General features: G+C 34.6%; 1 protein-coding gene across 1 annotated transcript; it reads left to right on the forward strand.

Moving 5' to 3' along the window:
- Positions 1–17471: 17471 nt before the first annotated feature.
- LOC141696375 (uncharacterized) lies at positions 17472–18125 on the forward strand. The gene has a single exon (XM_074500526.1). The coding sequence runs from the start codon at positions 17472–17474 to the stop codon at positions 18123–18125; it is 654 nt and encodes a 217-aa protein (XP_074356627.1).
- Positions 18126–18888: the final 763 nt, after the last annotated feature.

Here is an 18888-nt window from a genome sequence, read left to right on the forward strand (position 1 = left end):
GAAGGCCCGACACTTTATAGCATCATTCACGGGTTGCAGCAGCAGTGCATTAGAGAATGTACTAACATGATTAGTGGGGTCTCCCGTGCCATCATAGGCTTTAATAGTGGGCATCTTGAATTTCCTTGAGATATGGGCATTCATTATCTCTTCTGTGAAGGGTGGAGTTGGATCATCAGGATCTCCAAAGGGAAGGAGATTGCTTGGATCAGTTCTTGGGACAACAGCCCTTCTTCGTACCGGACCATCCAGGTCTATGACAGGAGGAGGATTTCTCCCCTAGGAGGTATCTGGGGTCTGGTGGCCTGGTGAGCCTCCAAATCACGCCTCAGCCTTTGGATTTCAGCCTCATGAGCCCTGATCCTTTCCTGCACTTCTTGGGGATTCGCCCCTGGGGTGCTTTGGGGGCGTTGCCTTCCATCGGCCATTGGCTCTTTTCCAGGATGCCTCCTTCTCGGGGCCACTTCATCATCCGAAGATTCGGAGTCTCTCTCAATGTAAGGACCAGAAAATTCCCGATCCTCAGGGATAGGAGCCAAACCTCGTATATAGGGGGGCGACTGCCCTCGTGCTTCGTTTTGCCCAGCATATCCGCTTCCTCCAACCTCAGGGTGAAGGGGCATCCCATAAGGGGGGTTAGTAGTAACAATAGTTGAATATTCATACCCGACGGGTCGAGAATTCACAGGTATCTGTACTTGTTGAACTTGAGGATTCGTACCTTGAATAGTCGGGGGAGTTGTCCCTTGTGGCTGAGGTTGAGTTGCCCCTATCTGGGCTTCCCCCTGAGTAGATGCATAAGTTGAATGGGGAGGAACCTCCACGGTTGACGAAATCACCTAGGTTTTCTCTGATGGTGTTCCTTCCTCTAGAGTTCTAATTGTTCTCCGTGTTCTCGCCATGGTTGTTGTTGTGCTTTCCCACAGACGGCGCCAAATGTTATGGATTTAAAACTAATATATATATAATTGCTGTGTTTAATAATAAGGAACGTGAGCTCCAAGGCTCGATTTGACTGCTCTTGTGTTTCGTGACTCAGTCTGCCTTAACAAGATGCCTACGTACCTTGCTGATTGCCAAGGATCAAGTCAAAAAACGTAGTTCTGATCTGTGGGGTGAGGCCCCTTATATAGATGTTAGGAGTCCTTGAATTGGACTTGGTATAGGAGACTTGGTGGGCAAGTCTCATAATTAGAATGGACTTTGGAGTCCTAGATAGTAGGAAACTGATTCCTTATCCTTTTAGGTCCCCTTGAGGCTAATCTGTAAGGATTTATATCCTTATCGGGACTCTTCTCAATAGCTGATTTTTCCCTTATTAATTAATTATGAAATTAATTAATAATCAGGGTTTTTGGGCCTTCTTTGTTCCATCAGGCCTGATCTGGTCCATCAGGCCTGATCAGCATGTTAACCTTTCTGGTCTGAATGTCATACATCTTCTTATTGGGCCTAGCAGTCCACACCTTGTACAATTAATGCAGTATTTAATTATACTATCATAATTTATTTATCCCTATCAGAAAATAATAAGTAAATGATTTTTGAAAATAAGAGAAATAATTTTTAGGATTTTAGAATTAAATTTTAAAATAAAAACAAAAAGAAAATAATAGAAACAATTTTATGAAACAGAGGAAGGGGTTTTGAATATCAGAGGGTGGCTGGGGGTAGGGGAAGACCGGAAAAATCCGGCTGAAGCTTGCCGGAATCTGGGGAGCAACCCAGAAACCGGTCGACTTTTCCGGTTTCCGGCTGAAGTCCGGCAACACCTCTGCCCTCCCGTTTATCCCCGAAACACGGCCAAAATCAATGGTTTTAATACCATTCGATTCTAACTCTCCTCAGCAACACAATTATAGCCATAACATCCTAGAAACATTGCCAGAATCATATTTCTGATCAAATTAAAAATTCGGTTCAAGCTTTCCAGCCAAAACGCAAACTTGGTCAAATCTAACCCAAAAATCGTGATTTAAACACTAAAATAAAGGTCATAACACTTATAACCTATTCACAGGTTCAATATCAACCAACAACCTCCCAATAATCCATAAACTCGAATTCAAATGAACCAAAAAACCAAGAACTTCGACTAATCACTTCCAGCAACTAAATAATACGAATTTATACTTAAAAAGACTCCTCAAATCCTGATAAAGCTTATTATAACATCCATATCAATCAACAACTAGCAGGAATCATAAACCGATTTAGACCAAAAATTTAAAAAAAAGGAACACATAATAATGAACCTTTGTCAGTGAAAGTGGTACCAAATTGAAGAGCGCGTTGAGAGCTTTGATTTGGTTATTAGAGCATCCAAAACCGTTCACTGCAACTCCTGGAATCAAAGAATGAAGATGAAGAATAAATTTCCACCCCCAAAATGTGTTCGTGGATTTTTGGTTTATTTTCTGAATTTTTAATGAAAATAATGAAATAAATAAGTATTTTGCAGCTATTTATATTTACAAAAAATTATACCCCCAAAATTAATTATGGGTATTTTTATTCCCATAATTAAAATAATTAAGCCCCTAAATAATAATTATGGGGAATAATTTTAAAAGTAATTAAATATAAAATTTATATCAAAATTTCCCAAAAATTGCGAATAATTCAAAAATACTGGGTATTTGAAATACGTTTAATTCTATAAAAAAATAAAAACATGAATTTTGTGGGGTTTGACGTCCCGATGGGGTCCCAGTCCGTTAATTTTTGAAAAACAGAAACGATTCCTAAATTAACAGAAAACCTCGAAAACACATAAAATACATTCAAATGCACATAAAAGGAGATAAAACGAGTACCTCGATAAAGACACAAATAAATACGAGTCTAGATTGCAGATCCATTCATATAAATGCATTTTAAAACACATAATAATTAATAGAAAAAATTTATGGTCCACACGAGAACACAAGTAATAGTTATAACTCATAATGTCATGACAATAATCATTTTAAACTCATACAACACATTATATTTATTTATTTAACACAAATATTCACATAATTTTCCCGGATATTACAACCCTGGGAAGGCAAATGTGGTCTTGGATGCTTTAAGCAGAAAAGAAAGGTTGAAGATGTTGGTGACATCTAAGGAATTGATACGAGAAATTGAGAAAATGGAGATGGAGATAAAGATTCTAATTCAAGCGAATGAAAGGAATTTTGAGATACAAGTACAACCATAAATATTGGAAAAGATCCTACATTGTCAAGAAGTGATCATAAAAACGAATAAGGCCAACCTGACGGGAGAAGAGATTCTAAGTGTAAAAGATAACCAAGGAGTTCGAAGAGTTGCATCAAGGATTGATATTCCCAATGTGTCAGAATTAAAGGAAGAAATTATGAATGATGCCCATAATTCAAGATGCTCTTTCCACCCTGGAAGCACAAAGATGTACCAAGACATAAAGAAAAATTTATGGTGGCCCAACATGGAAAAAGAAATTGCTGAATGGGTAGTTAAGTGTTTAACGTGTCAGAATATAAAAGCGGAATATCAGAGGCCCGGTGGCCTATTACAACCTTTAGAGATTCCTACATGGAAATGGGAACATATCACAATGGATTTTATAGTCTGTTTTCCAAGAACTAAGACCAACCATGACACCATCAGGGTTATAGTCGACCGACTCACCAAATCTGCACATTTTCTTCCAATAAATGAAAGATACACTATAGAAAGATTGGTCAACTCATACTTGAAGGAAGTAGTGGTTAAACATGGAGTACCAGTGTCAATTATGTCAGATAGAGACGCAAGGTTTACATCAAGATTCTGGAAAAGTTTCCAGGAATGCTTATGCAAAAAATTAAAAATGAGTACAACCTATCATCCCCAAACAGATGGACAGAGTGAAAGGACTATACAGATAATAGAAGATATGTTAAGAGCTTGTGTCTTGGACTTCAAAGGAAATTAGGATGATCATCTAGTGTTGGTAGAATTTGCTTACAACAATAGTTACCACTCAAGCATAGGTATGGCTCCATTTGAGGCAGTCTATGGTAGGAAATGCAAATCACCAATATGTTGGGAAGAATTAGGAGAAAGAAAGATTTATGGACCCGAATTAGTTCAACAGACGACTCAATCTATTGGAATTATTAAGAAAAGATTAATAGCCGCCCAAGATAGATAAAGAAAGTACGCTGATTTAGAACGAAGACATAAAGAGTTTGAGATTGGAAATAAAGTATTTCTAAAGGTATTGTCTTGGAAAGGAGTCATGAGATTCGGAAAGAAAGGAAAACTAAGCCCTAGATACATTGGTCCATTTGAGATTTTGAAGAAAGTAGATAATGTATCCTACCAATTGGCATTACCCTCAGATCTTCAGTTTATCCATGATATTTTTTCACATATCCGTTCTAAAGGCTTATCGTCCCGATAATCGGCATATTCTTTCTTACGAGCCAATAAAGGTCCACCCAAACTTGACATACGAAGAACAACCGGTTCAGATTGTGGACAAAAAGGTTCAAAAGCTGAAAAATAAGGAAATCAAGTTGGTTAAGACAATTTGGAGAAATCATTTCATAAAAGAAGCTACCTGGGAACTTGAGGAAGAAATGCGTAGGAAATACCCCTCGTTATTCTCAAGTGACGCTGATTCCAAGGAAGGAATCCTTTAAGGGGGGAGACTGTAACGCCCGAGAAATTCTAAGAATAAAATATTGCTAATATATATCCTATTATGTTAGAAAAGGGATCGTTTAACCCTTAGCTACTTTGGGTTACTATTGGAATCGATTAATAAATAATGATGCCTTCGATTTCCATTTAAATCGATCGAGAATCCAATTTATTTTATTTTGAGTAAGCTTAATTATTTGTTATTTAGTAACTCAACTAAATATCAAATCCTTAACATTAAATTGATAAATTACTCGTGCTATTTAATAAATCAAATTAGTATGTTAATTTCCCAGAAAAACCATTGTGTAAGAACGAGTATTTCTTTTTTTTTACAAATATTCAATTTTTATTATCTTGGATATTCCCTTGACTAATAATTTAGTTTTTTAAAAGATGGCATTGTTTTTATTCTTTCTTTAATAAAATAATAAAGGAGGAATTATTTTACCCTAGAGATGCACAAAAAGCCTGGGCCCGAAAATATGGCCCGTAACGATCCGGTCAAGCCCGGGCTTAGGGCCTCGACGGGCCCTATATTTTTAGGCAAGGCCCGGCCCGGTTAAAACCCCGGGCTTTAGCCCCGCCTGGTCTTTGGCCCGGTCCGATTAGAAGCCCGAAAAAACCTGATTAAAATCTGATTATTCTAATATATTTTCTTATATATTTATGAATTTATATTTACTAGAAATATAAATAATACTTTAAACACATGTAAATTTACATATTCGTGATTAATAATATTATTTATATATTTTATTGCAGGATTAATGAAATAAGATATAGTAAATACACTATATATATTTGGATAACATTGATAAAACATATTATTCTATAAATATGTTTATTTTTTGACAAACTTAAATGTTTTTTCAACGAAGTAATGTTTACATAAAATATTTCATGCAAACTAATATATTTTTACGATGATCTAGTTGTTAACATATGTAGTCTTCAGGATATCTAAAAAAACTCGATCTGATTTAAAGTAGAAAAATGCCCGGCCCGATCCGATCCAGCCAGAAAAAAGCCCGGTAAGGTCCGCCTCGAGAGCCCAAACGGGCTCTGACATTTTTGGAAAGCCTGGCCCGGCCCATCAAAGTCAAAGCCCGAAAAGCCCGGCCCAGTCAAAGTCCGGCCTTTTTAAGGCCCGGTCAAGACCCGGTCCAGTGAGCCTTTTGTGCATCTCTACCTACATATATGCAAATATTGTCATTATTTTAATTTTAATTTTTATTCCTTTATTTTCGAATTATTCGAATTATTAGTATAAAAAAATATTCTAATTTTTGAGATTTATACATAAAATATTTTAGCATATATTATTTCTTAAATATTTGGGACTCAAATAAATTTTTGTATTTTTGGAGTATTAAATAATTGCTAAATTTATATTTTCCTATTCTATTAAATGAGTAATTAGGAAATTAGTTTCTAAAATATAAATCTTTTAGTAAACTCTAGAATCTAGTAGATGGTCTTAAAGAATACTAATCTCCTTTGGTTAGTAATTAATTAATAATTAACTATTGTTAGAGTTCGGTATAAATATGAGGCTTGCATTCCATCTACTACCTCTAAGAAAAAAAATCTCTAAATTAGTATCCTTATAATTATTAAGTAGAGTGTAAGTTGGGTAAAATAGGAATGATTGAGTGAAGATCTAGCAAAGTGATTTGGGAAGAAGATGTGATTTCTAAAAGTTCTTGATCAACCCTCTTTTTACTAAGGTAATTCTACTACCCCTTTTATTTCTATTTTTCTTAATATTTTATTTATTTAGAGTGTTTATTTTTGTAAATAAATTGTATGATTAATTCAGTTTTTATTAGTATTCCTAAACATTGCTATGTATATTAATTATTATTGAAAGAATTAAAATCCATGAGGATGTGATTATCTTGGTTATTTTTGGTTTTGCTAATTAATTGACTTTAGTGATTTCCTTAATCTATTTATTGGTAATTATTAATTGATTTAAGAAATTAGTGGTATTTGGGCTTAGATGGTTGGCCCATAAAAGGGTACAACCCAATTCATGTATATATGCATATAATTAGACTAAGAAAATATAATTACTAAATTGATTTTTTGGGTTTGGTTGAATTTTTGTAGAAGTATGAATTTGGGGATTTGATTGTAGTGAGTTGTGATTGGAATTTTGGAATAAACAAGTGGGTGTTGAGTTTGGTCTGTGAGGGGGAGAGGGTGGAGCCACCTTTGGAATAAACAAGTGGGTGTTGAGTTTGGTCTGTGAGGGGGAGGGGGTGGAGCCACCATTGGAGGTGGTGGTGGTGGTCGGCAAAAGCCGAGAGGGAGAGAGGGGAGAAGGGAGAAAGAGGGAAGAGAAAGGAGAGAAAGAGGGAAGAGAAAGGAGAAGAGAGGAAGAGAGAGAGGCCGAGAGAGAGAGAGAGGGGGAGAGAGGCCGAGAGAGAGAGGGAGAGAGGCCGAGAGAGGGAGAGAGAAAGAGAAGTCGAGAGAGAGAGGAAGAAAGAGAGAGACATGAGGAAGGAGGGAAAGAGAGTGAGAGGGAGAGGGAGAGAAAGAGGTCGAGAGAGAGAAAGAAAAAACAGAGAGAGAGAGAGACCCACCGGAGTTTGGCAGGAAAACCAACTACGGGAAGATTATTGCAAAACGATTTGGGTACAAAGATAGATCCGAAGAAGAGAAATAAAACGAGAGTAGAAAATGTGATTTTTGAGCTCACTATCAAACACCACCGGCTGGCCACCGGGAGGCAACCACCGTCGGTGTCACCATGGCAGTGGTGATGTGAGGAAGAATACTGGAAGGGGGTAGTTTGGTAAATTCTTAGTTGTTTAATATTTTATAATAAGAATAAAAGGGAATTAAAATGGAATTATTAGTGTTTAATAAAATCAAGGAAATGAGTGGAGAAATATTAATTAATTAGTTGATTTAGTAATTAAGGATCAAATAAAAGAGAGTGGATATAATTATGGGTGTTAATTTTATATTTAAAGATTAAATAGATTCATTTCTTTAATAAATGGGAGAGAATAAAAATATATTCTTTTGGAATAAATAAAAGAGGAGATAATAACTTGGAATTGTTAATAATGCGATTAGACTTAAAAAGAGCGTAAATACTAGCTTTATGTCCGTGTTGGAATGAATCGCTAAAGAGTAAATAACTCGTATCAAGTGACAATCCGTTAAAAAGAAATATATTTATTAAATAATCCTTGATATTGTCACTTAATAGACGAGTAGCTATTTTTTAAAAAAAAATATAAAAGTAGATTGTATGTCGGAGAATACTATTTTTGCCCACTTTGCGCTTATTTAAAATAGCGTTACACTAAATATAAAAGTAGATTATTTTATTCGGTAACTAAATACCTCATACTAACCGCTAGGTTATATTCTATTTTTGAATAACTCCTCAAAATAAATATTACAAGCTATGATTTACAAGAGTAATTATATTTTGAATATTGGTTCTAAATTGATTTTGGTGCAATTTATTATTTTAGAACAATATCCAAAGCGAGATTATTTTTAACTGGGAAGGAAGTATTGGTGCTTGAACGCGAATTGTCGAATACGAGGTAAGTTTTCTCTGCTCTATTCTTATTTATGACTTATATATCTTATTCATTAATGATGAATATTGTGGATTTATATTTTGAAGACATCATTCACGATTATTTCCTTTCGACATTCACTAGATGAAGGCATTCGAGAACTTCGTTTGACATGGTTATTCTCATTGATCGAGATAACCCTTATACTGTACATACATCAATATATCATTCATATCGATGTGACAATGATATTACAAGCGTGAAAACTGGTTTATTATTCGAACCATAAGTGATGAAATTCTGAATAGTGTGATGTCAAGTGATGTGAAAATTGAATCGGGATTTGTACATCTATACTGGTCAACGTGGAATAACCACGGTATCTATAAATGACAAGTCCGATGTGTGGACATGTTATTCGGCTCGAATGTAGCCGAGGGTTAAGACGTTAACCCTTCTTTTATGCTAGCAAGTGTGTGTTGGGCGTTCTTACGACGAGTCTTGATCGGGTGAGCGTAAGATTCGCAGGAGGACGGTACACTATGATAGTTGATCGCATCATCGATGTACCGAGGATGGAGAATGACCAGTTAATCTTAAATTTGATGGCACTGTACCGGATAAGAGCTTATTTGATAATATCGTGATGTGTTATTATCTCTTCTTGCTTTAAAATATTATTGCTTTTGGCACCTATTATTATTACCATCAATTTAATCTTGTTAAGTCATTTCTACTTATTGAGCACCCAGTTGCTCACTCTTGCTATACTTGTATTCATCCAAAATAGTGAAAAATGAAGAGGGCAGATCATCTGATTATCCAAGGCAGAGGAAAGGAAAGGAACATATTCGTGGAGACAACCTCTAGGGGATTGCTGCTATTTAATTATGTATTATGTAATAAGGTTAAGTAGCTAGCAAGACTTGTAGTAGGTTTTCTGTGGCTTATGTAATAATAAGATTGTGAAGGAGACTCGATCCTAGAACTGTGGAATGGTGTTCACTATAAATGACACATTTTGGCTATGTTTGTAATAATATTACAAGTGTGTGAAGCTTGATATCGTGGAGACCCGAATCTATGAAAGGGTGGATTTGGGGGCGTCACAAAATCTGTTAGGAAATGATGGGGGAAAATAAGGGGAAAAGCCAAGGCGGTTCAGTTGTGGGATCACACACATACAACTGCAGCCTCAAGGAAAGCAAATAAGAGCAAGAAAGGGGGCAATCAGTGTACATTACTCTAGAGGCCATGGCAATAGTGGTAATTTGTTAATACTTCCATTTATATTCGATGTAGTTTATATGTTGATACTGTTACTGTATGCATACATACGTCCACTACTGGTAGAATATATTTGTTCAATATTTTGGTGACTAGCTGGTCTGATTGTGATCCCTCTGGCGTGATCCCTAAGTTGATTATAAATTAATGCAAGCTATTAGTTCACCCCTGACCCCTATTTTCTACCTTAAAAAAACGGCCTGTTAGATATTTTGCCTTCTGAAAATTATAATAAAATTAGTGTTGGATGATTACCAAGATGTAATAACTTATTTAATCCAGAATGTCATAATCATCTCCTTATTCCCAGAGTTTTAGACATCATGAATGGTTACAGCAGTCTCTCTAGATCTCCGACCACTGTGTTCATGTACATTTAGTCCTGAAAACTTTATCATAATGAAATTATGTTTAGTGTCAACATGGCAGGCTTATCTTAAATATGATAACGGAGTTTAATAAAACTGAAAGAGAGTCAACTTATGCAGAATTCGAGGAAATAAAATAACCATTCTTTATGCGTACTCTAGTTTTAGTATTTTTTATTCTTAGAAATTTTGCCTTGAAAGCTGTAAAATTTAATCTCGCATAAGTATATTGATGGCTGTAAAATTTAATCTCGCATAAGTATATTGATGGTATTGCAGCTAACCTGGTATGTAAAAGATTTTTATAAGTTTGTAATTTCTATGTTCTAGAATTGAGTTTCATTTTTTAGGATAAATTTCAATTAGTTTATATTGCCTTATTAAACATTATAACAGAAAATGGTTTCCTTATTAATACAGGTCAATTAGTTTATATTTCCTTATTGAACAGTATAATAGGAAATTTAATAGTTTTCGTATAGCCTGCTAAAACATATTTTTTATACTTGATATAAATCCCATTTTTACTAGAAGAAAAAATAGTCGATGCCTAACATATTAATTTATCATTATTTCAGCCAAATGCCAAAATATGCAAAACCAAAAAACATTAAAAATAGAATAAATTAAAATAAAGACGGTCGACACAAACACTTTACTTGACCAAACAACTATGTCTCCGTCTCTCCACATCCAATCATTTTCTTTAAACCAAAAGAAGATTATACTAATTGCATAGGGTGGAAAGATTCAGACGTTTTTAATTTACTTTAAGTAGTTAATCACACAACTATAGTAGTACTAGTTAATATTAACATGGTTTTCAGGGCACTCTTTTATGGAGTTCAAAGTTTTAGGTAGACTTCCTGAAAGCTGGTTAACACTAGCCAGTATGACTCTAACAGTAGTCTGATACTACGTTCGTAGACCGTAACAGGAGTGTGTTTTTTATTGTCTGCTAAAACTTGTAGCCTGAAAGCTGGTTAACACTAGTCAGGTATAATGCGGAATGGTAGGTGGGGTATGTAAGAGATTACTACTAATGATGAACTGCCGAATGCTGTTGTTCTTGTTTTTAATGTGATTGTTAATTATTTCTATGTCCTATTTTGGAGTGTTCTTAGAATTTTATAAGAAATTTATGTGGGAGTAATTCGAATTCCAACATTGGTTATTTTAATGTTGTATCTTGGAAAGGAAAGGACTCGGCAATGAAGTAGTCCAGTGTAGATAGAGAAAATTAATTTGATACCACATGTCTGACTATATATATTAGTGATGTGTAAATTATTACTATTATTTTTAGTTTGATCCAAATATTTCAAAATTTTGTGCAGTCTTGCTACGGTGCTATTCTGGATCGTGAAGGCGCTGATCTTTGTCCCAGATCAGAGTTGGTTGAGACGATAGATTAGTGGTTGCAGGCAACAACTGGTAGCACTGATAAGCCGAAAAAGAATCAGATCATTGGCTTCCATGGTATTCCTGCAACCACACTGCTTCCTAGTTTAACTCATGATTTCAGAGAAGGGACTAGGGGAGGTGCTAGCTCCTCATTTTCTTCTCCCAACCGTCTCCAAATATGCCAGATCGGTTATTTGTACAGGTTGTTCGCAATGCTATTACTACTGCCCAAAATATGCCTGGTCATTTTCAAGGACAAATGGATAATGCTGAATTGGAAAATCTAGCTAGGAATCTTGTTGATGTATCTGATCCAGAGAAACGAAGCAACTTAAATACTATGTTCTTTTGTGAGGTGGTCAATGTTGTCGCCACTATCATGAATGATATATGCAATAAGTACTAGGTTGAGACACATGCGTTAAGCCTAAAACTATAGTTAATTGTATGTAGTTAATTGATATTTTTTAAATTCATTGATCAGCTTTGTTATTTATTAACTCATATCTATTAGCTATAAATAGAATATACTAACCTAGAATATATGAACAAAATTTAAACAAAAACACAGTGAATAAAATAAATAATTCTAAACAGTGTAATTGAATCATGTAATCATAATTTATCTTTTCCTTTAAAGCTGTAAGTAATTATTTATACAGTGGTTTCAATAAAAGTAATATGATTTGGACTAATGAACTGGGCATTTAAAGTTGTGTTACAGGTAATATTTCTTCTTAAATCACAGATAACAAGGCCTTGTAAATAGAAATCTTGAGTTGCATACGGGTTGTTAATTAAGCACTCGAGGCTATTGAACCTCGAAGCAGTTTCGTTGGTTGCAAATTTGAGGCTCCTAATCAGGAAAATACCTATATGTTACTTATATCCATTAGTATCAGCTGTTGAATATTTCTAGTAAAACTAGTCACCTAAAACTTGCACAGGTTATTGATTTGTAGTTGCATAGGTAAATATGATTAATCTGGATGATCATATATTCAGTTTGATATTGGTATACTAGTAGCTGCATTTTTCCCTTTTCTTAAACAGGCTCACCAATGGGTACAAAATATTAACAATTACATGGTCATTGTTTGATAATCCTTATTGCTGCAATTTATGTACATGTCTTGCTCCAGGGAAAATCTATGTTCATATATGATAATTCTGTATATCATTGTCTATTATCATCACTTTAATGGCTGCTTGTTCATTTTAATGGATAATATTAACCATCTTATGTAGAACTCTTCCTAATCTAGGATTAGCATAGATGACTAATATGACTTGTGAAGATAAATAAAGTTTATGGATTTAGGTGTAGGAAACTTTATGTTATCATTACAATAACTAGGTGGAAAATGTCCTATAATCTTACAAGTTGCAAATTTTATTATTTGTTCGCTTCCCGTGGTATCTATTAGCACAATGTTGGGATCTGCAAACACTTACACTAAATGCTTATATATTTTTAAGTATAAACATGTGAGCAGTGTGGTGCATTGTGGCAAATTTGGAGTCATGTTAGTGATTTGTTCCTTTGTCCTACTTAAAGTTACAAAGTGGCATCTATTTATAAATTTTTTGATTTGATATTTTCATGTTTACTGTTTGCAAGGCAATCGAGGAGGCAAATCAAGAATTTACGGATGGGGAAAGTTCCGAATCTAATGAGTCTGGGGTGAAGATGATGCAGGTTTTGAAGATGGCAAGATGGTGCGGGTGGTCAAGATGAAGATCGTGGAGATGTGGAAATGTAATTTGCTAGAATTGAACACTTTTATAGGCCGTTTCTATGTCATTAACTTTATCTAATGCGGTTGTTATTTTGCTTAACCTGGACTTACCAGATGATGTTATTTTGTTTAACTTGAACCTGCCAGACATTTGAACTGGACTGATGGTTTTCCGAAAAGCAGTTAATTCATTACAAGTCGAATTTATATACTGAACCTTTTCGTAATGGATTTATTTTGGATGTTGAACTTGGTTTTATTGCGAATTTGAATGTTTATTTTCAATTTATGGTTAAATTTAGTTGTTAAAAGTGCATGGTTTAATTATATTTATTAAGATTAATTTGGTCAATTAGCAGGTAAATATTTTTTGTTTTTGCAGAATTTATATACTGAACCTTTTTTGGGCAAAAAATGAGCCCAGAAAACTAATCAAACTAATGTCACTATCGACCACATTCAACATAATCATGAAATGACAAAATACAGATATTCGACCATATTTTTCAAAAATCAGTATGTATAATTGGTCAGATATAACAAGTGGGTCCCAGGTTAAAATTACCGACCAAAATATTAGTGACCACAAGTGGTCAGTTTAACATTGATCGAAACGATTCGTTTTGACAATTCCAACCTATCTCTGACACAATATGGTCGGTTTTGACTTACCGACCAACCTAATTCTGACCAAATATGGTATTTTGTATTGACGTGGCAGCATTGACGTGGATGCCATGTATAAGTTGGGACCACTTACAACGAACGTGGAATGACTTAACCGACCAAGTTAATCAGTCATGGTAGGAAATGACATTCATAACTGATCGACTAGTCATTTACGACCAGACTTTAACCGACCATTGTCTTCGGTCGGAAAATGACCGGAAATGGCCTGTTTCCGACCGTTTTAGGACATTTCTGACCATTTTGGTGGTCGGAAATGTGCGCTTTTCTTGTAGTGAAACAATGCTACTGTACTGTACTAGAAACCCTCATTTTGTTCGTTTGATGAACAATCTTGGATTCTATTTTCATGTTTAATTAATGTACACATGTTCATGACCTATATATATATAGATTCCTCATAGTACAAACAGGTTTTCATCAAGTGAGAGCGCATATAGTTATAGCAATTATGATTCATATTTAGTCGTATATATAGCTATTAGATATGACTAAAATCATAAAACACAACTAAAATACATAGCTATACATTGAAGGATAAATGTATAAATTAATTTATATCCTTATCACATCATCAAATAACTAATAATTGAGGTGCAAAGATGTCCACTTTAAAATAAAGTGAATAAGAGTTTGATAAAATGTTAACTAAATATATAATTATTTGGTTGTAAAATACAACTAGTGTTAAAGTGCAAGTGATATCTTAGCACCAAAAATCACTTTTGGTTTCATATTATAGCAATAACTATAACCATTTTCTATCTAGCATTGGACTTGCTCTTATACTAACCGTTGAACCTGACAACTACTCTCATCGTCTCATTACCTAAACTACTGAACTTCTTTTTTTGAATTCAGTAAGTGATTATTCCTGTTCATGGTATGGGCCTTCCGACGTTACGCCTGCACCTTTCCTGCGGTGTAGCTGTGGTTGGGTTTGTTAGATTTTAAACGCAGCGGGGGCATGGCAAAACACTTTTACACATATAAAATCCAAATAAAAGCATACAGATCATGAATAAAAATTCGAGGGATCGAATCTAACCTTTAAAATAATTCGGAGACAACGATCAGAGATCCTTAGCAGTTGCTCCTCAAGTGTGAAGCACTCCACCGGTATCCACCAAGAAAACGATGTTAAGGAGGAGGAAGGAGGTGGAGAGAATTGGGTTTTCCAAACTTTTTGGGTTTTGGGGTTCCAATAAAAATAGAGTCTATAATAGTATATTTATAGGCAAAATTTTCAGCTGAAATTTTCCCATAAATATTATTATTATTATCCCATTTATTATTCTCATTAATAATTAAAATACCTTTTAATTATTCTTTTAATTATTAATCCTTTTTCTAAACACTTTAGAAATAATTCTCTCTCTTGATTTAATTTCCAAAACTTAAATCCTTAATTAATAATATTAAGAACTTTTCTTAATTAATTTATAATCAATTAAATCTCATTTAATCAATTATTAAATTTGCCAATTAATTATTTATTTCACAAATAAATAATTATTAGCCATTATTAACTAATTCATCCACCATTAAATCATTCTCTTTTTATGGTGTGACCCTGTAGGTTCAATATTAAGCCGGTAGTAGAAATAAATAATAATAAAACTATTTTATCATTATTTATATAAATTCTCTAATTTATTAAATATGATTAATTAATTAATCACATTTATTCTACATCGTGAGGGATACTTTTCAGCATATCGCGACTATCCGGATAACATGAATTCACTGCTTAGAATACCAAGAACCTATTCAGTGAATAGTTACCGTACAATAAACTCCTTCTACCCTACAATGTCCCGATTAAATACAAGGCATGGATCTCGTGTCAAGCCTATCTAATTCAATCACTTGCTTACCATTTACTATGCGTAGTTCTATGCAAATTAGAAACTCCTTTCTAATTTCATTTACTCTGGCCAGAGATTCCTGAACTAGCATAAGTGGATCAGCCTTGAACATTCGCTTCCTTCACTGGAAGAGGTAGATCATTTATTGATCATACACTATCTTCGTGTACAAATTCCTATACCCAGTAGAGCCCTAATAATTGTCCCTGGAGACTAAGAACTAAACCAAAGCATAGTTCAGTGTACACAAGATGACTATGATGACCTCAAGTCTAAGGATACTTGTACAACTATCACTATGTGAACAACTGCTGACACGTGAGTGAACTCCATCAGTTGTTCAGCTGGGTGAGTCATGTTCAGTGAACTTATTCTATAATAAGCACCTACATACTAGCTATAGTGTCACCACACAAATGTCTATGAGAACAGACATCCTTCATAATGAAGCAAACATAGTATGTACCGATCTCTGCGGATTATTAATTACCAGTTAGTAATCCTATGACCAGGAACTATTTAAGTTTGGAGTTATCATCTTTTAGGTCTCACTATTATGATCTCATCATAATCCATAAAAAGCTTTACTCTAAACTATGGTATATCTTATTTAAACACTTAAATAGATAAAGCCCGTAATAAAAACAAAACAAGTCTTTTATTAATATCAATGAAATCAAAACAGATTACATAAAAGTTATTCCTAAATTCTCATACATGATTGGACTTAGGACATATTCCTTTCAGGGTTTCTATATAATAACACCAGGGGGGTTTTAAGCCTCGCGCCTCCTTCGGTGTGAGAGTAACAACTCGCTTTTGGATGATGAAGGTAGAAATGTAAGGTGGCTCTGTGTGTACATGAGTATGTAGAAGAGATTATAACCCCTAAATCCTTTCTTCTTGGGGTATTTATAGCCCAAGGATAAGATTTAAGGGTTGGTATCTTTTGATTAGGGTTGGTACCTTTTGATCATTTCGATTTAGGGGTTGGTACCTTTTGATTCTTTCTTCTTGATTTGTTATCATTTCGGGATCTTAAAGATTTTGCTGTAAAATATGAATATGATGTGAACGCTCTGGTATATTTTTAGTGTGATGGTCACAACTTTAAAGACGCGACTAGATTAATTTACGATGATGTATCTGTTAGAGATTTGGTAGCATTATCTAAGCCCTATGGTAGGATAAACCTTTATGTTGATCTTTTTGACCTTGATGAGTTAGTCGATATTCCACACACCCCAAAACAAAGTAATAGGATTGTTACTGTCGAGGCTAAAATTATAGAAGAAGAAATAGTTGGTGATAATAATGAAAAGGAGGAGGATGGTTTTAGTGATGACACAGATGATCCTGATGATCCTGAGTATCAAAATGTTTGTGAAAATGAAGAATCCAATGAAGAGAGTGAAGTCCCTGATAATGAATATGAAAGTGATGATGAGTTGCATGCTATAAGGGCAAATGCCAAGAAGTTTAAAGACAACCTATATAATTCTATGAATATACCTCATAAATCTCTCAGTGAAGACTCTAGTTTTGACTATCAAAACTTGAGGTCTTTGTCATCCTCAAGTGAGGATGAGAATTCTAAAATTGGGTATGTAGGTCCACCTAATCCCAAGAAAATGAGAGCATTTAAGAAAATTGGAGATAGGGATGAGGTTCCAAAAATGGGAAGTTGGGATGAAATTTGTGAACATGGCTGAATTTAGGGAGTCTGTGAGGAGATATGGTGTCCTTGAGAGAAAAGGGGTTCAGTTTCTAACTAATGATAATAGAAGATGCCAAGTATGCTGTGAGGGAGAGTGTCCCTTCTACATGTGGTGTAGTAGGGACAAAGATAGTGAGGCATGCATAATTAAAACACTTGTTCACTCACACTTGTGCACTAAACCATACAACAACAAAATGGCAACAACTAGATACTTGTGTGATTTGTTGGGAGATAGGATTAGAAAGAACCCTAAGTGGAGTTGCAAGGAGATGGCTGAAACTATAAAGAATGAATTGGAAATTCAAGTTCCTAAGATAAAGATTCTTTGTTTGAGAAAAATGGCACTTGAAGGAATTGCAGAAAGTCTTAAGCAACATTATTCAAGGGTCATAGATTTTGGTCATGAGGTGCTTCACAGTAATGCTCGTAACATTGTAAAAATTTCAATAACCAGATTGAATGAAGAGGATCCTGTGAAGTTCAAGAGGATATATGTATGCTACTTTGCTCTGAAAAGTGGTTGGATGGCAGGTTGTAGAAAAGTAATAGGATTAGATGGATGTTTTCTAAAAACAGTTTATGGTGGTCAGCTATTATCTACTATTGGTAGGGATGGAAATAACCAAATATTTCCAATTTGTTATGTTGTTTTTGAATATGAGAATACAGATTCTTGGAGGTGGTTCATTACATTGATGAGGGATGATTTTGAATTAGAAGATGTCTTTGGATTGACAGTAGTAAGTGATCAACAAAAGGGATTAGAAAATGATGTGAATGAGCTCTTCCCATATGTTGAACACAGACTCTGCACAAGGCATATTTGCGTCAACTTCAAGAAGAAGTAATGTTACTTACTTTACTCTTCAATTTCTTTACTTTTCTATTTTTATTGTGAGTCTAATGTTACTAATGCTTCCACTTATTTCAAGTTTAATACTGGGATTTTATAGAGGTGCTTTTGGACAATTGCATTATCAACACACAAAGTGGCTTATAAAAGAGCTATGAGAGAACTTGACAAACATTCTAAGGCTGCCCATGCACACCTGTCAAAGTTTGAACCCAAGTAATGGTGTAGATCTCATTTTCTAGCCCATTCCTTGGTTGACAATACAGAAAATAACATGTCTGAAAGTTTTAACAACTAGAATCAATGAAAGGTACTTAAACTTAATTGTTTTTAAGTTTTGTGTCCCCTTAATATGTAACTATTTTGATCAAAATCTATTATATTGACTAAGTTTATGCCACTGCTTACAATGCTACAAGAAATTCACTATAAGCTAATGACAATAATGACTATAAGAAGGGATGAGATGCTGAACACTAATCTCCAAATATGTTCTAGAATTAAGAAGAAATTGGATTTGCTAGTCACAGAATCAAGAAAATGGTCTGCTGCTTGGGATGGGGCCAAGAAGTTTCAGGTGAAGAGTGGAACAAGATCTATAACAGTTGATTTGGAGAATGGAACTTATGACTGCAGAATGTATGATCTCACAGGCATACCATGCCATCATGCCATTGCTGCTATCCACTCAAGGAGGCAAGAACCACTTGACTATGTATCTGAGTACTATAAAAGGGATATATACCTTGCTACCAATA

This window comes from Apium graveolens, chromosome 2 (genome assembly GCF_009905375.1).
Source record: "Apium graveolens cultivar Ventura chromosome 2, ASM990537v1, whole genome shotgun sequence".
NCBI classification, from domain to species: Eukaryota; Viridiplantae; Streptophyta; class Magnoliopsida; order Apiales; family Apiaceae; genus Apium; species Apium graveolens.

Coding starts and splice junctions, on each gene's coding strand:
- LOC141696375 (XM_074500526.1), top strand. CDS start 17,472: ATGGCAACAACTAGATACTTGTGTGATTTGTTGGGAGATAGGATTAGA.